This window comes from Rhododendron vialii, chromosome 6a, assembly GCF_030253575.1.
Source record: "Rhododendron vialii isolate Sample 1 chromosome 6a, ASM3025357v1".
Lineage (NCBI taxonomy): Eukaryota > Viridiplantae > Streptophyta > Magnoliopsida > Ericales > Ericaceae > Rhododendron > Rhododendron vialii.
The window spans coordinates 7,714,279-7,738,150 of NC_080562.1; the positions used below are offsets into that span (position 1 = coordinate 7,714,279).

The 23,872-nt window shown below is 38.6% G+C and overlaps 3 protein-coding genes and 1 non-coding gene across 5 annotated transcripts; 2 read left to right on the forward strand and 2 right to left on the reverse strand.

Annotated features, from left to right (window-relative positions):
- The first annotated feature begins 1,568 nt into the window (after positions 1-1,568).
- On the forward strand, positions 1,569-23,359 carry LOC131331318 (uncharacterized). Of its 2 annotated transcripts, none has more exons than XM_058365202.1 (19): positions 1,569-1,819; positions 2,184-2,225; positions 2,664-2,738; positions 3,601-3,687; positions 3,937-4,032; positions 6,049-6,160; positions 7,883-7,928; positions 8,063-8,134; positions 10,321-10,383; positions 10,497-10,651; positions 10,730-10,794; positions 11,388-11,538; positions 12,169-12,274; positions 12,397-12,532; positions 13,159-13,223; positions 13,321-13,485; positions 13,914-13,986; positions 14,107-14,179; positions 22,944-23,359. In XM_058365202.1, exons 1-18 carry the CDS (start codon positions 1,816-1,818, stop codon positions 14,160-14,162), a joined length of 1,569 nt encoding a protein of 522 aa, XP_058221185.1. In that variant the 5' UTR covers positions 1,569-1,815; the 3' UTR covers positions 14,163-14,179; positions 22,944-23,359. The 2 variants fall into 2 exon arrangements, with proteins under 2 accessions (XP_058221185.1, XP_058221186.1); XM_058365203.1 differs by having other exon boundaries at positions 1,573-1,819; positions 3,613-3,687.
- LOC131328341 (uncharacterized) lies at positions 14,277-15,036 on the reverse strand. The gene is made up of 2 exons (XM_058361292.1): positions 14,414-15,036; positions 14,277-14,364 (listed from the first exon to the last, which is right to left on the reverse strand). Exons 1-2 carry the CDS (start codon positions 15,034-15,036, stop codon positions 14,277-14,279), a joined length of 711 nt encoding a protein of 236 aa, XP_058217275.1.
- On the reverse strand, positions 15,109-16,353 carry LOC131328342 (uncharacterized). Its single transcript, XM_058361293.1, has 3 exons — positions 16,209-16,353; positions 15,825-16,123; positions 15,109-15,567 (listed from the first exon to the last, which is right to left on the reverse strand). Exons 1-3 carry the CDS (start codon positions 16,351-16,353, stop codon positions 15,109-15,111), a joined length of 903 nt encoding a protein of 300 aa, XP_058217276.1.
- Positions 21,841-21,948, forward strand: LOC131331643 (small nucleolar RNA snoR100). The gene has a single exon (XR_009201451.1). It is a non-coding gene; the product is annotated as a small nucleolar RNA snoR100 (small nucleolar RNA).
- Positions 23,360-23,872: the final 513 nt, after the last annotated feature.

A 23,872-nucleotide genomic window follows, 5' to 3' on the forward strand; every position in this document is an offset into this window, starting at 1 on the left:
AGAACAGGCAAGTGGACGAGAGACGTCAAATATGACACGGACAATGCAACATCTATTTTTGACAACTTCAAGCCTTCCAACCATGTTGTCTTTCCATATGTCAATTTTATGTGAAATTGAAGATAGCTTCAAGCATGTCAATTTTGACATCAACATAGTGACATGTCAATTTTCAAAAATCTAACCATTTGAATTTCAAAAGAGTGTCGTTTGATTTTTTTCTCCTTTTAAGGGCTTGTTCGGACAAAAAAGCCATTGGCTTTCCGGCCAAAAATAAGTCAAACAAACCCACATAAAAACAAAAATAAGCGAATAAACCATTTTTTTCGTCTTTATTCAAAAAATATTGGATTTCGATCAAAATTTTATATTTTTTAGATTCCTCTCGTCATGAAGATGCAATAATCTCCAAAAAAAATGAGAATAAGCCAAGTGATACGAAAAAAATTTGAATAATAACAAAAAATAAGCCACTTTGGCTTATTTGTCCGAACACCCATTAAGTTTGACATGAGGGTTGACATTAAGGATTGGAGAGGGATAACATGATGATAAATACATATAATTTGGCATAAAGGTTGGAGAGAAAGTTTTGATATCAAATTAAATATGCAAAAATGTCACATAAGCATTCAAAAAAAGTTTGACATCTCCGATTTGAATTAAAGGATTGGAGATAAATGAGCAATTCTTCGCACATACAGCTTTCTGATAGATGTAAGAAAACAAATTCGATAACTTTATTTTTTGATTTTTCTGAAAGGGAAATTTTAACACTCCTTTTTTATTTATTGGCAAGTTTTTGTCTTTTTCTTTATGTGAAATTACTAAATTATCTGTATCTCTTGAGTCATTTTTTTTTATATGAGGGGAAATCTAAAACTTTCGTGTGACTAAAAACTGAAAAAAAAAAAAAAAGTGTCAATAGATAGAATGGAGTGTTAAAACCATTCCCTTTAAGTATGTGTATGTGTGTGAAGGAAAGAAAATCATAGAACTACCAGTAATGGTGTACACTCACCAAATGTACACGTTTATGTGACTTATTTTGGAGTCTCACACAAACGATTAGAACTGCTCTGTTTGTTTAAAACACTTTTTTAGGAATTTCTGTGGGAAAAAAAAAGAAGCTTAGTCGGATATCGATATTCTACGCCCAATTCGTTAATAGGAAATTGAGCAAATAATCAATCAAGCCTTAACCGTTATCCAATTGAGCTAATAAAAATAAGGACCCTTAAAAGTTGTTTCAAAATATTTTTTACAAGGAAGGTTAACGCCTTCTGTTAGCTCCATCCGATACAAATTGATGGAATGAGACAGCGGAGACCTAATTGTTGACGGAATAACAAATTCATATATTCTTTTTTAATCATTAGTTAAAGTTCAGGTATTTTTATGAGAATCTGTGACAAATTCAGGGACCTTTTTATGAAATTTTCCGGACACGAATTTGGTGGGCGCTATTTGCAACCAACAATCTTTTCCATACAACCCATTTAAAATCAAAAAATGCAAGACAAAAATACCCAATCCATAAAGACAAAAATGCCCCAACGTGCAAAAAATTTCTCATCTTCGTCTTTCTCCTTTCATCGCCTCCCTAGGGTTAGACTGTGCAAAAATAACTGAGCAATGCTTGCTAGATGTGGCATTGACAAATTTATGAGTCTCTAACTATTGTCGACGAAGCAATTCGAATCAAACACGTGCTCCATTTTTATTTTGTACAGTATATTCGCCCTTTACATCTCTCTCTCTCTCTCTCCACAGCAGAAATCCTAGTGCCCGTGCAGTGTCTGAGAGCCTCAATCGATGGGTATGCTTCGAATCCTTCTCTTTCCTCTCGTGTTCTCCTTATCTACTTAGCTTCACACGTCTATCTGAATAATCTATTTCCCTCTTTAGAGCTTGTAGATATGTTTCACACGTCTATCTGAATAATTTATTTCCCTCTTTAGAGCTTGTTGATATGTTTCACACGTCTATCTGAATAATCTATTTCCCTCTTTAGAGCTCGTTGATATGTTTGTCAGTTTTACAGCTTGTTGTGCAATTCTTATATTTACTTATGTATTATGTATATCTTCCTCCAAGCATGGTTGGTTAGTGTTTCGGCCGAGGCTGAGGTTGAACTTGTATAGATTCTTTGGATGACATGTTTAAATTGTTTCTTATTCCAGATATGGAGGAGGAGATCCGAGCACTGCAGCTTGATTCATCAGGTATGAGAATCATCATGGTTGTAGTTGCCATTGTTGCACTTAAGAAGACAAGTATTATACGTCTACATTTGATGGGCCGTTTGGTCCTTTGGTTGTTGGTAAATAAGTGGTAATCAAAATCCTTGAGAAGAGAAATTGTTTGGTTACGCCTACACTTGCTTATTATTTGGCTTACTGTTTGTCTGGTTATTTACCGGAAGCAACAAGAAATAAGTAAGAACTGGGGAACCAAATGAGCTTATTGCTTTTTATTTCAATAAGCAAAGGGAGAACCAAATGCACTTGGAATCGTTTTTGGCATGATTCCATTGTTCCTGCCATTCTTCCTATGAGTGCTTTTTGGTGTAGTTAGTTTATTTCATTGGTATGCTTCTCTATTTTTCCTTCTTCTGGATTTGCTTCCTTCATGATTTATGTATTTGGATATAATGTATGCAGAAGACAACGATGCTACAGCAAGCGCAGAAGTTCTGAAGCCTGAGGAAGTTGGAAAACCTGATAAGATGGAAGAAGGTAGGTATCGGGTGGAATAAAAAAATTGTTCTAGCTGCGTGATTGCTATTGAGCTTTGTTTATTTCCTTTTTAAAAGGAAACATGCCTTTCTATTTACTTTGATGTCATTATGCTCTACGTATCTTATCCTGTTTTCTGTACGTAGTTGATTCTTTCATCTTGAACCTTTTGAAATTATTGCATTTATTACTGGTTAGAAACTTGAAATTTAGCTTCATATTTTAGTGTTTCTTATGCATTGCCTTACCTTTGGCAATTTGGAAGATAGTAGCTAATATGTATAGAGGAGTGTCTTCATATTCCCTTTGATTTAGAGCAGCCCAATTATCGGCTTTTTTCTATTTTAGTTGCCCCTCCTTGTGGTTGTGCTTGTGGGCCTCCGAGCTGGACTATTAATTTAAGGATTCCCCATGAGTTGTGAGGATAACAGAGTTGTTGAAGTGTTCTGTGTGACAATGAGTGAAGCAAATTGGAACAGATGCATGTGCAGGATAAAAAAGTTCATTGAACTATTTCTGTAGCTTTGCAATTACTTCTACTTTATTCCAACAGACTCTGAATGGTATAGAAAACAGGACTGAAATGACGGTTGCCATTCATGGGAAGGAAGCCTTACATGTAGTAGATGAATGCATGTGGGTTGAAGATTTATGTTCATGCTAGCTTGTAGTCAAAGACCCATTTTCACAAGCGTGAAACTGGTTTGCTACCAAACCAAACTAACCCTATCTGCCGACCCCAGTAGGCTACATGAATACTTTTTTCCTACTGCGTTCAAGGGCCATATAACCCATGTGTTTGCCAGAGTGGGTTAAGATTTAATATTTTCTGTGGAACTGATGAAAAGTAGTTTTTCTCTAGGGGTGGTTTCAGATTGGAGGGATGAGGACTGTGAGGTGAATGTAAACTCTCAACCAGCGCAGGTGGAGCCAAGAGGCACCGTGGATGGTTTGTTACTATAGTTGTCCGTGTTTGTGCATATGTGTTGTTTTCATGGGGATGGTTGGAGGCTTCCAATGTTTCACATATTTGAAGTTCTTTCTTTAAGCACTGCACTTCTGGATGCTACACTTGCTATGGAATTGAGAAGATTTTTGTTTTTTTTGGGGGTTTTTCTAGTGTCTGAAATTTTGAGGGAGCTTCTATTGGCTTCATTTTAACTGGTTACTTATGCTTTTTAAATTATCATATTTACAGTTAAATGTCAGGATATCTCCGCTACCAAAGATATTAAAGATGAGAAGGAGGAGGTCAAAAAGCGGCACTTGAATGCCGTATTTATTGGCCACGTTGGTAGGTTGATCTTCTTTAACAGGCCCAATTTTCGCCACGACATCTGGTCAATGATTAGTTTGTTTGTTAATTACTTGCCCAATATCTGTTTTTGTAGCTAATGACTATTGATTTTGTTAGAGTTTATCCGTACTTATATATCATTGACTTGTTGCCCTAAGGGGTCAATTGAATTTCCAAATCATTGCTTTTGGTCGAATTTTTACTTTTTTTGTTTCCCAGCTTTGTTAATAAACCCCTCTCCCTCTGCTTCTACGCCCGTGCGAGGATATGTGCATGCTTGCGCTTGCTTATGTTTTTAGCCATAAGCAGTATGATAATGATTATTAATGCTCATGCTTGTGTTTGTAGCCATTGTTTAGTCAATATGAAGGCAGTATCTGAGAAATTCCCCCAGTTTATTTGAGCTTCTTAGATCTTTGCACAACACAAGCACATTTGCTTGTCCGACAAGTTGGGAAGATTGCATCCCTAGGGAATGTCATGTTATTGAAAGTCGAATCAATCGGACGCTTCTTCATGTCATGTGTACACCACAATAAATCTTCCTAGGCATTTTGTTTCACATGAAGTATTCACTTGTTTGCTGATCAGATATCAAATCTTCTCTTTCTTGATTTAACCTCTCTCGTTAAAACATTGGAGGCACATAAAATCAGGTTGGCAATTATGCGCTCAACCTCACTAAAACAAAGAAAGGAAAAACGAAAGGATTTTTTTTTTTAAGATATGTTGTTGACATCCTACGTAGAAGTAAATGCTGAACTTCTTAGGCCTTCAATCTGAAAACTATCTTGACACTGGTTTGATGCTAAACTGTTCAAATCTGGGATTTTATTTTAGAGATCTAATGAGTTGGAAAATTGTAACTGTTAGTTTTGTTTTGTAAAGTCAAATTGCAAAATGAAGTAGGTTTTGTCAGACAGTGTTGTCAGCTGATGTCTGTTAAGCAAGTTTGGAAGCAATTTTCTTGAAGAGATATGTTTCAGAGTTCTAAATGGATATACATTTGGCTTCTGCTTCTGCTGTATCTGCTTGGTTTGTTGGGTTCTATCATATGTATTCCGGAGAAATTGAACTCTTCAGTAAACACAATAACTTGGAACTTAGTATACTTCTCACAGAGATATAAAAACAAAAAAGAGAGAAAAATATTGGTAGGGTGTTGGCGATTACATTCTATCATGTATCCTTGGACGCTTGGAAAGCCTTGAATCTTGATACATACACAGTGGATTGAAAAACTTACATGGGAGTCATTTTGAAGTCGTTTGTGTTCTCTTTTCCGTTGTAACATTCTAACTAGAAAAGCTTCATACATGCCGATGAGTGAATAGGGATCATCAAACATTAGGGATATCCACATTTGAAGAGTGGATGCCATATTGGAAAGTGAATAGAAGTTATTACCCTAAAGAAATCTGAGCAACTACTGACTGCCCCTTTCCAATAGTCCAATACTCAATAGGTTTCCGTGTGATTCGAGTGAAAGGTCAATTTGGAAGTTTCTTAAGTGGACTATTGGAGAGAAGCTGTTTTTATCAAAAGAAAAGAAACTTATTTGACTGTGGCTATCATTCTGAGGAGATTTTTTTGCCACTGCTTCCAGTTTAGACCATGTCAAGCTATTAAGATGTGAACTGATCTTTGTTATGATTTATATGCAAGGCCAAGCAAAATTCCAGCATTTGTTGTAATTTCCCCCCCTCCTTTTGCTGTGCGTGTTTCCTGAATCTGCTGCAAACATTTGCTTCTGCTTTCATTCCCTTCCCTTCCTGCATTTTGCCCATTTCATTTGTGGTATCACCTTCTTCTTCTTCTTCTTCTTCTTTTCTATTTGTAAGTATTTGTGGTTACATTCGACCTGGACACCGTAATTTTGTTTTTGTGAACTTGTAGTCTTGTACATTTGCACCAGCGATTCAGTAGTTTACTCTGAATGGGTGTTTGGTTGATGCTTATGCTTCTCCACTTAATTGCTTCTCACAAGTCACAAGTATTTCTTTTGGGCGGCAGATGCAGGGAAGTCCACTATCGGTGGGCAGATACTTTTCCTTAGTGGGCAGGTTGACGATCGCACGATTCAAAAATATGAGAAAGAAGCAAAGGATAAAAATCGAGAAAGCTGGTTAGACCTTTTTTTGTTTTCCATGGTGTTAGAATTCTAATACTTTTTGAATAGATCTATTATTGGAGGGCATATGAAAATTGACAACTGATATTTGAGTTGCTGCACCTTAAGTAATTTGGTTGTAAATGTGTAGTTCATCCAGACCTTGATAATTGTTAGCTTTGCTGTAAGCATTTGGATGTTGTTTTGATAGTTTTGCTACATATTCATGGCACAAATAGAATATCTTAGGCCATAATTATTGACTCAATTGTTTGTGATTTGACATAGTTTCCTAAGTTCATGACGTGGGTTCCCAAGTTTACTATCTCTTCCTTGTTCCTTTTGGGGTTTATATTAATATATTTAGATGGTTCACTTTATTTTCTGTAATTGATAGCAGAAAGTTGGTTATTCATTCGCTCCCCAAGCCTCTTGCTTGCGGAGAATGTTAGTAGAAATTTCGTACAATTACCAAAAATAACTGTGCAACACACTGCATTATAAACACCCAACCCATTGCATTTGCCACATATGGGCTTGTCTGAGTTATGTTGTTCTCTGGTTAAGAGTGTGTGAAGACTGACATGGTGGATGATCTTAGTCTTATGTTTTGTATAGTTGGAAGCTCGTATAGTTAACAAATTCCCATAGAGCAGTAGCAATCTGTGTTTAATTGTTTTTAATTATCCGGAGCACTTTCATCTTGGTGCTGTACATAGTTTCCTGATGTCAAGTAAGCATCTGTCCATTTACGTCACTGAGGATCCGTAACATTCCACGTGGCCTACTTGTGAGCCTTGATTTTATCTCCTGTACTTTACTCCGTATTTCACTGGGGCGAACTGTCAACTATAACTTACCTAAGACTATATTTTATTTCGAAAGAGTTAGAAATAGTAAGATAAGATGCGTGGTTTCACATTCACTGCCCTTTTTGTTTCTGTTAGAGCTTGTCCCACATTGGTTAATTATAACCTCAAAACTAGTATATGAGCCTGGGCGGCCTCTCCACTCATTGCCAATTAATTGTTTGAGTTGGATGCTTTAACATGGTATCAAGCTAGGCTTTTGGACAAGACTCTCTTGATTTATTACCCTGTTGTTTGTGCCTTAAGCGCACCTTATTTTGTTGTTCATTGTTATCACTATGTTATGGATCTGTTGTTTACCTCTCCAAGTGCGGGTCGGGGGTTACACATGCAGGGTAGGGTTAGACCCTGTTCCACATTGGAAAATTATAACCTCCAAAACTAGTATATAAGCCTGGGCGGCCTCTCCACTCATTGCCAATTGGTTTTGATTTGGATGCTTTAACAGTTTCTAAATGCTTAACAAGCACTAGGCATGCCAACTCGTCTAGTTTTCAGTTAATTTAGTTTTATAATAACCTTGCACTGCCGTTTTTGTGTTCATGCAGAAGGGATTTTGTCTGATTAATTTCTGTAGTTTTCATTTCCTTTTAATATTTTCCAGCTACATCCCTAATTTAATGTGAAGAATCTGCAAGATCTGGTTTATTGCTGATTGGCACAGTGGCACTTGGTACTGGTTAAGAATATTACTCAGCTCTAGATACGTAATGTTTTTTCTTGTTACTTTTTTAGTGTATTTTTGGATGCATGGATATCGTTCTTCAGAATGCCGCTCTAAGCTCTTGAATATGTGATAATTATATCATGGGAAGTTCTGATGCTTTATATAATTGCCCCTTTTGACTGGGGTTTTTGTGTGTGCTAGGTATATGGCATATATTATGGACACTAATGAGGAGGAGAGGGTTAAGGTAATTGTCTTTTGTCAAGTTTATGCCATCAAATTTCTAGTTCAGCGGTTCAAATTGTACTCCATTAATTTACTTTCAAACAAAAGTTTCTGATGTCTTATATATCCATGTTTTGTTGTCTGATGTTGACTTAGGGAATAACAGTTGAAGTTGGAAGAGCACATTTCGAGACAGAGACAACAAGATTTACAATTCTGGATGCACCGGTAACCTGGCCTCTACCATGATACATATACATAATGTTTCACCTTACCCTTCTGTTCATGGAAGTGCAATTAAAATACCCAGAATCAAGATGGATTAGTTCAAGGAAGCGAACCACAAACCATTTGTCTTTTACAGATTTGGATTTTTTTATTTCAACACAAGGATGAAGTTTTTGGACTTGTTTATGCGGCTTTGTCGAATGTGCTAGACTGCTAGTGCTCCATTGTCTAGCATGTTCTTTCTCAACTAAAGGTTATGGAAGTAGTTGCTTCCAGGGATATGTGACTACGTTTAGCTAATGTCGGGTCAATACTGTTAGAGATGTCAAGGATGGAAGTTGTACTTTTGCTCTTTGTTAGTGATGCACTGATGCTTGTTGAAAATTCAAACAAAAAATGTGTGGCGGTGCTAGACTGCTAGTGCTCCATTGCCTAGCATGTCCTTTCTCCACTAAAGGTTATGGGAGTTGTTGCCTGCCTCCAGACTACGTCAATACTGTTAGAGATGTCAAGGATGGAAGTTGTACTTTTGCTCTCTGTTAGTGATGCTTGTTGAAAATTCAAACAAAAAATAAATCAAACTGCAGTTCCTTTATTTCCTATCACATTCACGCAATAGATGATTGAAGGGGAGAGAAAAGATGAAATTAGAAACATCCTAGAGGCCAAGAGTCTCTATGGGGCTTTAAACCAAGGAGAAAGAGAGAGAAATTAAACACTAGATTGACCAGGAAGGCTTGAATCAACCAGTAGAAGGGTGGACGATCATAAGGAAGGGGAAGAGATATGTGGCTGTCGCCCTTAACAAACCCACAAGGTTCTCCCATCTTGACTCTCCACCTTAAGTGTCAGATGGTATGCCTCATCTACCCGTCGTTAGTCGTCAAGAACTACCCAGTCTTGAATATGGCCCAATCCCGCTACATAATGGGCTGCAATTTGCTCCTCCTCTTTGTTTAAATCATTTCTAGTTTGGAGCAAGTAATCTATTCCTCCATGGACTTAATATTTTGTCTCAAATTGTCTTGAAAAGGGTCTGATGGTAACCAGGCAGAAGAACTTTCATTGAAGATTCGCTTTCATACGATCGCAAGTCATAATCTTATCTTTGCCCTCATTAGCTCTATTACTTTGGATCTGTTTCCACCAAACAAGGACATGGCCTTTGAGCTTAAGGCTAATAAACTTAACCTTCTTGTCCTCGGGCATGCCTTTCCATTCAGAGAACTGATTTACTCTATGCACCCATACTAAATCCTTAGGCTTGAATGACCCTCAAAATTGACCGAGATTTTATATTATCAAAATAGTAATTGTACATTACCAAAATATTAGTGATGTGAAACAATTTGCAGTTTTTTAATGGATTAGCGCCTAATTTTTTGGAGAATGCCATGTCAGTGTGTCCGTGTTGTGTCATATTTGTGTCTAGTGTCCATATCCATATTGGTAGACACATATTAAGAACTGATAGCTTTAAGAATTAACATCAAGGTTGTTGCCTTGTTAAATCAATATGATGCAGTTTCCCTCTTTAGTCTTATGCTATGTTACCATAAAATGCTAATACCATAGCTAATTGCATTTTGGAACTCACTTTCCGAAATCTGGTATACCTATATTTCAAAATAGGGAATTTAGTTATCCAAAGTTTTTTCTGCATAACCTAGAGAGATTAGAGCTTTAGAAGATAAACAATAAGAAAATTTTGTCATAATACTTCTAAAAATGAGTTTTATATGAAAAATTTGGATGTACAAATATTCTGTTTTGTTGGGTGTTGATCTTTTGCAATAAGGACATTTCTAATGTAACTGAATGTATAGAAGCCTATTTTTACGGTACCATAATTTTGAGAATGTGGCATACTACATCAGCATTTCCATTCCTTGTAATGAAAGATATGCGCTCCAGGTGACTAGGTCGTATGTGAGATTTCGCATCGGGAAAAGTCAATAATTGCCATGGTTGAGAGTGTTGAACAACGTTTCTGATATGACCAACTCCATCTCCAGAAGGCATTTATGATTGTCCAGATAGTTCTGCTGTGATGTTCTTTAGTATTTTCCTAGCGTGGGACAAATAACATTCAGTGTCTTAGCTGTTCATCACGATAATGCATTATTTTTCAATTTTTAAGGCACATGCCATTTTTCAGTTGCCTTATATTTTTGTTTTTCTTTTAGGGTCACAAAAGTTATGTTCCAAATATGATCAGTGGGGCATCTCAAGCAGACATCGGTGTACTGGTAAGTTATTCGTAAAATGCTTTTCTAATCCTTTGCAGCAAGTTTCGTATCTCTGTCAATGTGTGTGTGTGTGTATAAACTTATATTCATCTTGTTCTATTTATCTATGTCAGGTTATATCTGCTCGAAAAGGTGAATTTGAAACTGGATATGAAAAAGGTGGACAGACTCGCGAACATGTTCAACTTGCAAAGACGTTGGGTGTGTCGAAACTGCTTGTTGTCGTAAATAAGATGGATGATCCTACTGTTAATTGGTCAAAAGACAGGTGCCTTGCCTATTTTTATTTGTCTGGGACTCTCCATATTTCATTTGTTAAAAAAGTTAATGTGTGTTTTTTTCCCAGGTATGATGAAATTGAATCAAAGATGACACCATTCCTAAAATCATCAGGTTACAATGTGAAGAAAGGTAAATGATAATTATGCTTAAGAAATTGTCTTTTAGAGAATGTTGCTTCTTGTGTGGCCATTTGGGTTTATAAAATAGTATTGACCTTGATCTGCATACACTGGCTTGTGCATATTGTGGCTGTTCAGGCTTCTTTTTACTGTATGAAAGTTCTTTTAGGAATTTATTAACATAATTGGTAATGGCTCAAAAGAATTTCCGTGGATGCCTTGCCATTTTGAGCAGTTATTTCTCTATTTATCGTTAGCTCCATACTCCGAGTGTGGTGTCAAGTTCGTATAAAAGGAACTGTCTTGGCCCTTCGTACTTGTGGTGGTCTGCCGACCCCTTTGACACTATTCCTTGAACACTACCATACACACATCCGGAGCTTCTTTGATACATTTGTATTTGAGAGTTGCCCTCTTGGTTGATTGCATTCACAGATTTAATGGCAAAAGTTTTCAATTTTTTGGCACTTCTCTTACAAAACTAGTTTGCAATTCTTTAATTACTCTGCTTTAGGATTATGAGTTCATGTTTTCTTGGACACTGACATCAATTTGTATGAGATTGTTCTCATTCATTGTTATTGGGGTTGTTTCAACTTGCAGATGTTCAGTTTCTTCCTATTTCTGGGCTCATTGGTTCAAATTTGATAACAAGGGTGGACAAAAGAGTTTGTTCATGGTGGAATGGTCCATGCCTTTTTGAAGCCCTTGATGCTGTTGAAGTACCTCTACGTGATCCTAAAGGTCCGTTCAGGTATGATAAAAGCTTCATCCCATCATGCTTTGTATTAGTTCTTATGCTCCCACCCCCTCTTTGTCAATTGGCTTGACATATTTTTGGCTTGTGTCTTTTGCTATGAATGGGATGATAGTTTTTCGCTATAGTTTTTCCTTCTCTATTTGGTTGAGTTATGAACAAGATATTGAACATGCTACAGAAATCCTTTAAATCTGCCTATATTGCCTTGAAATTTTTTTTCCTCATTCCCTATGTTTTAGAATACTTAATGGTACTTTGGAAGCATTTTTGTACTTTGTTAAAAAAAAATCAGTGCAGTTTCGTCCGGCAGAGTAGACGTATTTACGGTATAATTTTGTTCTGTAGTTAGTCGTAGTGGGACCTTTTGTCGATGATGAATTCTCTCTCGAGAGAGAATTAGGAATAGAACTGGTGTTTCTGGAATTAAATTCTTTCTACTGTTTGACTTAATTTTTGTGTTATTTATCTAATTACTCTAATCAATTGTCCTTTTTCAATTTCATATGTAATTGTTAAACCTTCGGACTTTCGGTTGCGCGGCTCCTACCATTGACAACTTTCAGGACAAGTTTAATTTTATTGCTTATTTCATTTCATCTAATGGTCAAAGTTTTGACTTTGTAGATTGCCAATTATTGACAAATTTAAGGACATGGGCACTGTCGTCATGGGAAAAGTCGAGTCCGGTAGTGTGTCTGAGGGCGATAGCTTGTTAGTCATGCCAAATAAGGTGATTCCTTTTATCCTTTGTTTCCTTTTTTATTTGCCTCTACGGTACTTATTCTGTAAATATTTTCCAAACATGTAAATTTTGCATTGTGAGATTTGAGGACTTTACACATTTATCTGCAGGCTCAAGTGAAAGTTCTAGCGATATACATTGATGAAGATAAAGTAAGGTGTGCTGGACCTGGTGAGAATCTAAGGATTAGATTATCTGGGATTGAAGAAGAGGATATACTATCCGGTTTTGTCTTGTGTAGTGTTGGTAAGTTCTATGGATCATCATCGGCTAGAATATTTTGCATGGCATGATTCTTATTGTGCATTAATTGTGAAATGTATGTGAGTACTGTCGAGAACTTAGAACAACTGTGTATTCATAGATATAAATATAGAGATATAATGATTTTGACTATTATTGTTATAGATTCTGCTGTTGTGAAAATTTTGCGTTATTGAAATTTCTCTCGCTTCCATTAGTGGTCTAATTGACATTTTGAATTTCTAATTTTTCCCTTATAATTATTTCATTATTTGTCTTTTCAAAAATTGTTGTGTTTTCCGCATGTTTCTGAAAAGTAAATGCTTTATCTTTCAAAGTTGCTGATACAACACATCAAAAGCAATTTTGATCCTTCCCATTTCCTTTATATTATTTTTCATTCTAATGCGTTGGTGTGATTAGGTATTCTCAGTCTGGGGCCATGTCATTGGTATTTTCCTGAAACAAACACCGTATTTTCCTTAGAGTGTTACTTGATGAGCTGTAATCCCATCCTATACCACCCTGCATGCATCGCTGCAAAACACTGGGAAATGTTTTTTAACTGTTCCATTTTGTGCTTTTATAAATTTTCTTTCTGTGGTTTTGATGTGCTTTCTTTCATTCAGTGAGGCCAATAGCTTCAGTATCTGAGTTTGGTGCCCAGTTACAGATCCTCGAGTTGCTGGACAATGTATGGTGATGCTTGGTTCCACTTCGTCAGCCATATATTTCAACATTTGTTGTGTTTACTTCCCATTTAATTCAAGGGAACATTGCTGCTATTTCAGGCCATTTTTACTGCTGGCTACAAGGCTGTCTTGCACATTCATGCTGTTGTCGAGGAATGCGAGATTGTTGAGCTGATGCAGCAGATTGATCCAAAGACAAAAAAACCTATGAAGAAGAAAGTTCTCTTCGTGAAGAATGGTGCTGTAGTTGTTTGTCGCATCCAGGTTAGTTCTATTCCTGACATGAAGAGAGATTACTAATCTTGTAGGTGCTGTTTGCCCCTGCTGCATGTTTGATTAAAGAAGTTTTGGTATAATTCAGGAACATGAGAATTGTTCATAAGTATCCAGGTTTTCTCACTGTTAGTGTTAGACTAATCACTCCAGTTTTGTTTTTGTTTTGGCATTCTTGAATTACAGCAGCATCTTTTCTGTTTTCCACTCACAGAAAAACGGCATTTTTCCTATTGGGATGGTTTACACATTGTTTGGAATATGCAGTCAGTAGACTCAGTACATTTTTACCATGCTTTCTACATAATTTCTTTGATTTCTTGAGAAAAGAAAACATTTTGGAATTGCAATTTCTTATGCTTTGTGATTCTTCCCATCTAGTTCTTGATTTTTTCTCCTGTTGAAAATTTGTTTTCCAGGTGAATAATGTGATATGCATTGAGAAGTTCTCTGATTTTGCACAGCTTGGAAGATTCACTCTTCGTACCGAAGGTGACAAACTGTTATTGCCGCTCTCTTTTTGATGATGCACATTTGTTGTATTTTGTTTTTTTGCAAGTGTTAACTTGTGTTTCAAATTACTGCGTTATTAAGGATTATCACATTATACAGGTAAAACAGTAGCAGTGGGAAAAGTTACTGATGTTTCTTCCAGTCCTAGTGCTTAAACAGTTTCGGGCAAGAGGTAAAGGATTCCTAACAATTGTATTTATTCTGCATAAATTGGTGAAACATATTTGCTTTTGCTTTTCTAAGGGTTATTATAAGCCGTGATAAAAAACTTAGCAGATCTGTTTTTTTTTTGGTAACTTGCTCATTTTATAACCAACCAACACAATAACAAGGGGAGTTAAACCCGCATACAAGAACCTATACAAAGGAAAGCCTCATACAAACTACCAGCACTACACATATTTACGTGCCAAGAACTCTACTTGAAATATTCCAGCTACAGCATAGTCTTTCATTTTCAAGAGAGTTTGGAAAATGCTCTCGAGTGCAAACTAGAAGTCGCACATTATCTTCAATACTCGCCAATACCTGAGCAACTCCTCTATGATTCCCTCCAAAAACACGAGAATTCCTTTCCAACCAAATGTAGTAAACTCCAGCTGCCAAAACCAATTTGAGCAAGAATGACCTGAAGCTTTTACCTCTACAATGATCGATGGCCCACCTAAGTTCACTATCCCATTCTTCCGGATCCCTCTGAACCAGGAATCTTTGAAGAATAACCATCCAAATACTTCTGAAATAACTACAAGCAAAAAACAAATGTTGCAATGTCTCATCCCTTTGAGAGCATAACACGCATACTGAATCAATGGTCAGCCCCCTGTGACGTAGTCTCTCCTTTGTAGATAACCTCCTTAAACAAGCAAGCCACAATATGAACGACCACTTAGAAACACTTCTGGAGAACCACACTAGAGAAGCCCACTGGACTTTCTCTCCTCTATTTCTAAGAGCCTCCCAAGTATGCTTGGTATTATAATGACCAGTAGATGAAATAGCCCAAATAACTTCATCTTCTCTATCCATAAAGGGCTGAAGTGAGTTAGGAATTAACCTACGAATTTGATGAATCAAAGAGGATCTTGGACGTGGCCAATTCTATTCCCCATTCCAAATGACAGAACTTACTTTTGCTGAACTTGACCTTCCCAGGTTAGCAAAGGCATGATCACTAAAAAGCTTGTATAAAGGACCACTAGGGTGCCAATTATCAAACCATAAAAAGGTCCGCTGTCCATTGCCAATAACATGCTTTACCCAACTCTGACACAACCCTCTCAACTTCATCAGTTTCCTCATAGTCCAAGAGCAATCCTGTGGCAGTTTCATAACCCAAAAATTTTGATCCTTAATGAAGTAACTGTGGATCCATTTCACCCACAAATTGTTCTCTCTTTTACACAAAGCCCACAAATGGCGCAAGGATTTCAAACCTAAACCCCCTTCAGCTTTTGGAGTGCAAACAGCAAACCAGCTAACTTTTTCACCCACTTTTGTAAGGTTAAGCCCAGACCCAAAAAAAGATCGAAGCATAGCCTCCACCTCTTTTATAATCTTCTGTGGTAGAATGAAAAGAGAACACCAATAAGTCTACATACTGAAAAGAACTGATTGAATAAGTAAAGCTCCACCAGCATAAGTGAGAGACCGATTTGTCCAGCTCTCAATACGTTGTTGAGTTCTCTCCTTTAATTGCACACAGTCCTCATACCTTAGCCTTGTTGAAATGAGGGCACCCCTAAGTATTTAACTGGTAATGACCCTTTTGGGATAGGAAGAATATTCAGGATTTCCTCTTTAACCATAGAATTTACCCCAGCAAAAAAGAATTGGCTCTTGTCGAGATTAGGTTTCAAACCAGAGGAGTGAAAGAATTCCTCCAAAGCATCGTTAATGATACGAATGGATGATGGGTCAGCTCCAGCCAAAAGAAAGAGATCATCAGTAAAAGCAAGGAAAGAAATGGAATGCAGACTGCACTTTGGATGGAAAGTGAAAGGCCCCTGAGAGATCCTCCTTTGAAGAATAGAGTACAGCCCCTCCATGACCAAAAGAAAGAGATAGGGAGAGATTGAGTCTGCTTGCCTAAGCCCTTTCTCCCCTTTAAAGAAACCTTCAAGTGCACCATTAACCACAACAGAGAACATAGCAGAGGTGATGCATGACCTGACCCAAGAAATAAACAAAGAAGGGAATACTATCAGATATAGATCTGCCCTTAACAAAGGCAGCCTGAGCTTTGTTAATGACAAAGGGGAGGACTGGTTGCAATCTTCGAGCCAACAACTTAGTAATAGTCTTATAGATTACATTGCAACAAGCAATTGGACGATTCTCTTTCATAGATTAAGGACAGCTGGTCTTTGGAATTAATACTAGAGCAGTTGAATTAACATCTCTGAGTAAAGAACCAGAGTGAAAGAAGGAAAGGACAGCATCTATTACCTCTTTGCCAACCACTGCCCAATTCTTTTGGAAAAAACTGGCATTAAAGCCATCTGGACCTGGGGATTTATCATCATCAAAGGAAAAAAGAGCCCCTTTGATTTCTTCAGGAGTGATAGGAGAGGTAAGGCCTTCGTGAAATGAGACAGGAACTGTATTAGCAAAGTAAAGTCTTTCCTCTGAAGGTTGTTTCTGATCAAACTTGGTACCCAACAATTTCTGATAGAACCTAAGAATCTCCCCTTTAACTTCCTTAATATCTTCCAAACGCTGACCATTCTTATCACAAATGGATAATATCTTGTTCCTCATTCTATGACTAGCAACCTTTTTATGGAAAAACCTAGTATTATTATCCCCCAATTGTAGCCAACGAACCCTAGATTTCTGCCTACACCAAGCCTCCTCAGCTACACATGGATCATTGAAATTCAGAAGGCAAAGTCGTTCATATTCCATCCGAATGGGGTCCCCAGGTAACTGAGCACGAGAAGTCAGAATGTTACTAAGCTCCTCCCTAGCCACCTTCACCCTATTCTGAATATCACTGTAAAACTCATTAAAATTCTTCAAACGAGGCTTTAGTCTTCTAAGCTTCCCATAAAGGATATACATAGGTGACCCAACTTGCTTATGATTCATCCAGAAGTTAAAGAACTTAAAAGGTTTCCTTCCTCCCTTGTAGGGTAGCACTGTCACTAGAAGTGGGCAATGATCGGATACATTAGGAGCAAGGACTGCAACTTCAGATTCAGTGAACTCAGACTGCCATAGTGAATTAACAAGAGCTCTGTCCAGCCTACAACTACAATGCCCCACACCCACTTGCTTATTTGACCAAGTAAACCACAGACCTTTTGAAGTAAGTTCCTCCATTTCAATATCCTCTATACAGCTATTAAACTCCCCCGTAGCATTAGCATCAAAGTGGCTAGAGTTAGACTTCTCATTCTGCCATCTAACTACATTGAAATCCCCCATAACAATCCAAGGTTGGTCACCAATAGAAAAGCAAAACCATCTAGGACCAACTTGATTAAACCCATACACAACAGAGAAAGCAAAAATTCTAGTATCCACCCGAACAGAAAGTAACACCATCTGATCAGAGGAAGCTAACACACTGACCTTTGGACCCTGAGTGTCCCACACCACAATTATCCTAGCAACAGAACCTGTCCCAATGTTGTGAACAAAATCCAATCCATCAGGCAGACACTTCTTCATGGCACCTGCCATATTTTCCTGTCTAATTTTCGATTCAACAATTCCCAGCAAAGACAATCTATTGGAATGAATAAACTTCCTAACCTCACCTTGTTTAGTGGGGTTGTTTAGACCCCTAACATTCCAGGAAGAGAACTTGATTATTGCTTCTTAGGTTTCCTTCCCCTCTTAGCTGCCCCAGGGTTCTTCCCTTCATTAGGCTTGTGAAGGTTCTCCATTTCCTTAGAAGTCAAAGCCTGGAACAAAGCATCAGGATCTGCCATACCCACCCCAAGAACATCAGGTAGAGTACCATCCTGAACCATCTCCATACCCTTGCTTGAACTGGGATCAGACCCATTAGGAGCACCAACCAAGGAGTCCTGAATAACTGAATCACCGGAACCCAAACTCACCTCAGCAACCTCTAAACCCATAACCCCTGCAGAAGTGTCAACAGTAGAGTCCCCCAACTGTAAAGCTTCAAATTGATTAGAACATGGAAGCTCCCTGATAGTAGAAGCTGGCATGATTACAGCAGGCTCAAAACCCTCCAATGGGGTTGGGGCAGAGTCTCCCCCTCCCGGTTTCACAACCCAAACTTTCCCCCTAGGAGCATTCAGTCCCTTAGCAGGGATGTCAACTGCACTCACAGGAGGCTGTACCACCTTTTGGTTGTACTCAGAATGGCCAAACACCCCACAAGAGTCACATTTTATAGGCCTCCAAGGATGCTTAATAGCAATGGAAACCTTCTTCCCAGATGCATTAAGAAGGTCCACTGAATGAGGTAGAGAAGCAGTGACATCAACTTCAACACAAATCTTAGCATAGCTAATTTTCTTAGCAGTTTCAGTCATTTCATCTGCATAAAGGGGTTTACCAACAGAGCTGGCAATGTAGCTCAAGCCCTCTGCAGTCCAAAACTGGAGAGGAACATTATAAAGCTGAATCCAGATAGGTAACTTTGCCAATCCCTCTTTCTCATACTCAATATCAGAATGCCAAATCTGAAAAACCATCAATCGACCACTAAAGTGCTATGGTCCTGATTCAACAATTTGTTGACAAGCACCTTCTGACCCAAATTGAAAGAAGTAGAAACCCTTGTCATTAGAAAGAACATCAACTAGACCATAATCAGCCCACTTCTTGAAAGCAACAGATCGAACAGCTAGGAAGGGAATCTTCTTATCCACAAAATGCCCAACCAGACAATCCTTCCATTTCACAGCCCCTAGGGTGGGGATACTGTAATCCTCTCGCCCTCCATCGTAGGAGGAAAATATTGAAAATTCATTCTAATACTGCTACCACCAGGAGGGGCAACTTTATCTTTCCATGAAGGTCCCATCTCCACACCCCCAGATAAAGCAATACCCAACTTATTCTTCAAATCAAGTTCAGCCCTTAGTGCACTAAAGCCCTTAGTCAGCCCCTTAATCTGTTTAACTGTAGGAGTGTCGTCCACTTGAATCTCAAGATGATCAGAGACAGATTCCAGAAAATCAAGCAAATTAACGCAACCCACAGAGCTAGAAACCCCGTGATTATCAACACTAGTACCAGAACCATTAACCAAAATAGGAACAGAACCACAATGTAAAGAATTATTTGAAAGCAACGAAACCGGTTTATGAGGACCAGGAAACCCGAACTTCGAAGCAGAGGTAGAAGAAGACAGCCCTAACGGAGGAAAAAGAGCATCGAAATTCTTACCAGCCATCGGGATGGAGGAGTTCGAGATGTGAAGAATGATGTAGCAGAAATCAACGAGAGAACCCTAACGAGCCCTTTCGCCCAAGTCGCCCAAATCGCCCTCAAAAGTTGACCAAACGATCCAGATCTGTTGTTTTGCCCTTACTTTCTATCTCCTTGGAGAGCTGTGAGATTGGTACAGGATATTTGTCATTTTAATTCGCAGATAAAATGTTGTTTCCTGTCGTTAGCCCTTACTGGTGGATGATGACATTAGGTGGCGAATCTTGAGATGACCCATCTGACGACTTCAAATGGATATCAAATTGAAGGGTCTGTGTTGTCCTCATGCTCTTGCTTGTAAACGAATTGACATATTCTAGTATTAAATTAGTCGGTTAGTGATATAAGCCTCAAGCCATGGGTTAAGTCAATAGGATTTTCATTGGCCGAAGGACGTCAAAGTCAGGACCTCGCATCTGTCTTGGGTGTTTCACCAATTTATGGGGTATTGAAGGTTCTGGAAACTGTGCAAGATATTTTAATATCTAAAAGAACGAAAGGACGCATTACGTCTCAAATGGGCAACACGCACCCATGGCTTGATTTCTAGTATAGAATTAAGGCACATTTGCTTAAACTTCATGAGAAAGGGATATTTTAATATCTAAAAGAATGAGCACATGATTTCTAGTATAGAATTAAAGCACATTTGCTTAAACTTTATGAGAAAGGGATCAGGTCATGCCAGATGGAGTGGATGAATACTAGAGCTCTCATATTAACTAGATCAAACATGTACCCTTGAATTTGAAAGTGCCCTAGCTTTAGGAAGATCCAGCTGCCCAATAACTTCTTTGTACCTTTTTCTGAGATCGTCCTTCAAACACTTCAATTTCTTCACAAGAACAAAATTAGGTGAGCCAAGGAAAGTATAACTTCTCCAACATTCCCCAACTCAATCCTTGAAGCCCTCATCTGATAACCTCATGTGTTCGAATCTGAAAGGACTGAGCTTCGCCTCATACCACCACTCTCCAACAGAATCAGAGCATGATCTGATACACGTCGGCAATAGAATCTGGGCAACATTGTGGAAATTCTCCTTCCACTCAGGAGATATAAAACAGCATAGAAGGCTCCGCTTGAGATCCACACTGGTAAACAAACGCCAATCAAAGGTAAGTCCTCCAACTCGAAATCTGACACAAAATTAGAGAACTTCCTCATGGCCCACTAATAGCAACACAACCCAATCTTTCCTCCGGAAACACTAAAGGGGTGCCACCATTTCCATCTCCTCCCAAAAATACCCTCTTGTATTATGACTTATTGGACCATACACCCCCGAGAAAGCCCACATAAAACCATGCTCCACCAATCTTAAAAGACAAGAGGCCGAATACCCACCAACCTCACTCTCCGCATCCTACCACCCTTGTATCCTGCATAACTAACACTCCTCGCCGACCCTTGCGCATCCAAAAAGAATCTACTCCACCCATCTACCCCAACCCTCCTCCCATCTCCGTTGGGACTGTGGCATCTTGTATCTTGCAAACAAATCACATCCGCCTTCCACTTTTTAAGACGCCTTCGCTTCGCCTTCTTCTTTCCAGCATTTGAACCCCTCTCGTTCCAACTAATGATCTTGCTGGTCATTAATTTAAGACAAAGAAGATTGACACCAACTGCTTCTTCCCTACCTCCCTAGCATGAACACTACCATCCTTGTCCCCTATGGATTCTTAGTAGCTTGTTTACCGTTTTTTCAGGGCCTATGATGGGCATGTCCGTGTACAATCCTAAAAAAGTAGGATACAGGTGCAGATAAGACTGGAAGAAAATAGGTTTTTATCATTTGAAGGATAGAAGGATATTTTATTCTTGTGGATTATTAAAGAAATGATATTTAATACGGAGTAATTGTGAAAATTAAGTCAAAGTATCAGTTTAATGGTTTAGCTGAATGCAATATAGAAAAGGCAGTTTATGCCAAAGGTAAGGTACACGTTTGAGTACTGCTATGCATGCAGAAGTACTGGTACCTGTTACGGGTATAACATGGTTTTAGAAGTGCCTAGTTGCACCAGTTGGGGTGGAGGAAGTTAGGGGTGCTGACAACTGAAACCTCCTCAAGATGACACCACCTAATGTAGAATGTGTAACTGCCTTTGCCTTTTTTTGACTACCTAGAGACGAATTAAAACTTCATTTCGCTATTCTCAATCCAGCGCAGAATCTATTGTGTGCGTTAGTAATCTTGCCATTGCTGTAACTATATCCAACCAAATATAACGAGTCTAAATGAAGCCCTCCATGCTGAACTGGAGTCTGTAAAACTAGTTTCCAGCAGTGAAGTGGCTACTTAAACTGATTATTCCCTTAAGTAAGTTACTAGACGGAAAGAAAGCCTGTTCAAATTTATCCCGATGTAACATGGATTTTGTATTGTGCTTTCCGATGCTCTAGACTATCTGACTATGAAGGAAGCATGGTAATGTGCGCAAAAATTGATTTGGGTCTCCAGGCCTGCCCTCTCTGATGTCTTTCAGTTTTGATTTGGGGGCATGCTTCCGTTGCAAAACACCCCTTTAGCTCCTCAGTTCTTGGAGGTACAGGGGGGCCACTGTTTCAGTGGTATTCTGAAAGCAGTCACTTTGTGCATATATTGCCTAAGATTTGGTTTGTCTCCAATCCTCCTCCGCCCATACCCCCAATGGTTGGGGACTAGATGGGTTCTGCTATTATTGTTGTTGTTGTAACACAGATTCTGTGACGGGGGGAGGTTTCAGGGGTTGGAGGCAAGGTGTAGGAGATTTGTCAAGGTGAATTGGAAGTGAAGGGACGTGTTTGGATTAGTTTGGGAGCTGTATCAGCGTTTGAGGAGAGGTGCTCTGATTTGTCCTCCCTTTTTTGTTAAAGGACAGAGAAACGGGAGGACGAAGCTCATCTCATCGACAGTTAATAAGGAGAGGGATGTTTCGGTGGCAGTCTATTGGGGCTCACATATGGAGAGCACAAGGTTAAAGCAGAGAACTTCTTGGCGGATATTGGTAAGAGATGGCTCGCAGTGGCCCAAAAGGCAAGTTGTTGTAAGGAACGTGGGACAACTTTTGCGAGAAAGGAGCAGGAGTTACAGAGGTTGAAGCTAGGGCATAGGCTAGGACCTGAGTCAGGAATGTATGTGTATATAGACACCCATATGTGTGTGTGTGTGTTGTTTGAGGGTGGTAGTTTTAGTGCCTCCTTGGGACCTACTTTAATAAACTCTCTCCTTACCAGGACAAAAGCCTGGTTCAAGAACTCACAATGTGGATACTAATTGGCTTTTCCTTTTACTGATGACTGACGAGTGTGTGATGTTTACTCTCATGCATGAAAAATGTGCTACATTCATCATGTGTAGGTAAATTCGTTTTCAATGAGACTAGGGCACTAGGCTATTTACTATCTTGTGCCAAATTAATGGGGTTTGAGAGAGAAAAAATTTCATGTCTAGCATTTGCTCTAGTATAGCATCTGATAATTTTAATGGGGTACGACATAGGTGATTGATTTTTTTTTTTCCTTATGTCTGGCAGTTAAAGCTGATCCATTGGTCAAAAGTTTCTGGAAAAAGAAAAAGGCGACACGAAGGGGTTTCACTTTGCAAAGCATTGCCCTGCAACAATTGCAATCCATTGATCCCGTATATAATAGCATGGGAGAGCTCCTTGTGCTGTAGTTTTGCAAGTGATTGAGCCTATATGATGTCCATGCATCTTTGGAAACGATTTCGTATTTCTGAAGGGTTTGATGATTTGATAACCGGGGTAAAGTACGACAAGCAAACCCCATTTACAAAGTTTATGTTCGTGTTTACTGGTTTTGATAGATGATCTTAAATTAAAATATCCATAATAACTTATATTTAATTTCAGTTGTATATTGAGGCCCTACAATTTTACAGGCATTAGATGTTTTGGTGATTATCGACTACACAATTTTTGGTGTGTAACTTGTGATCCTTCGGTGCTTCTGTTTTCTCTTCATTTTACGGCTAGTCCTTGACATTCCTATGGAGCACACTTAACTACCAGTATATGACGCTTAAATTGGAAGTATAAATTTTGAGTGGGATCAAATTAGGACATGGTAGTTTAGGGTATATATCCACAAGAAATTGTAAATAGAAATTGGAGTTACCACTTGATTGAATCAAGAAATAAGTACTTGTGAATTCGGGAGTAAGGTACTTAGACACCCTCTGCCTCTTGGATGGAGGAGAGGGTAGGTTGCCAAATACACTAGGCAGGTAGGCTTGGTGAGAGTGGTCACTGATCATGTATGCTAAGGAAAGCCGAGTATGATGGCTCTTTTGATTGTTCACTTCGGCTTATTAGTCATCATTTATTGATTCCACTTCAATATTAGCATTGTTAATCTTCTCTGTGTCGTATACTTACCAGATATTTCATTTTTCAGGTGTGAAGCCGAATTAGTGGAGATCGAATAGGAGTAATTAAGAATT

Bases quoted from the DNA above. Each gene is read 5' to 3' on its own strand.
- LOC131331318 (XM_058365202.1), top strand. The intron at 3,688-3,936 runs GTTTGTTACTAT...TCATATTTACAG, and splicing joins GCCAAGAGGCACCGTGGATG to TTAAATGTCAGGATATCTCC. The intron at 7,929-8,062 runs GTAATTGTCTTT...ATGTTGACTTAG, and splicing joins ATGAGGAGGAGAGGGTTAAG to GGAATAACAGTTGAAGTTGG.
- LOC131328341 (XM_058361292.1), bottom strand. From the start codon at position 15,036: ATGGATAGAGAAGATGAAGTTATTTGGGCTATTTCATCTACTGGTCAT. The intron at 14,365-14,413 runs GTAAATATGTGT...TCCTTTGTATAG, and splicing joins TCAAGTAGAGTTCTTGGCAC to GTTCTTGTATGCGGGTTTAA.
- LOC131328342 (XM_058361293.1), bottom strand. From the start codon at position 16,353: ATGAAAGAGAATCGTCCAATTGCTTGTTGCAATGTAATCTATAAGACT. The intron at 16,124-16,208 runs GTATTCCCTTCT...GTGCACTTGAAG, and splicing joins GGGCAGATCTATATCTGATA to GTTTCTTTAAAGGGGAGAAA. The intron at 15,568-15,824 runs GTAAATTCTATG...ATTCTACCACAG, and splicing joins GCCAATTCTTTTTTGCTGGG to AAGATTATAAAAGAGGTGGA.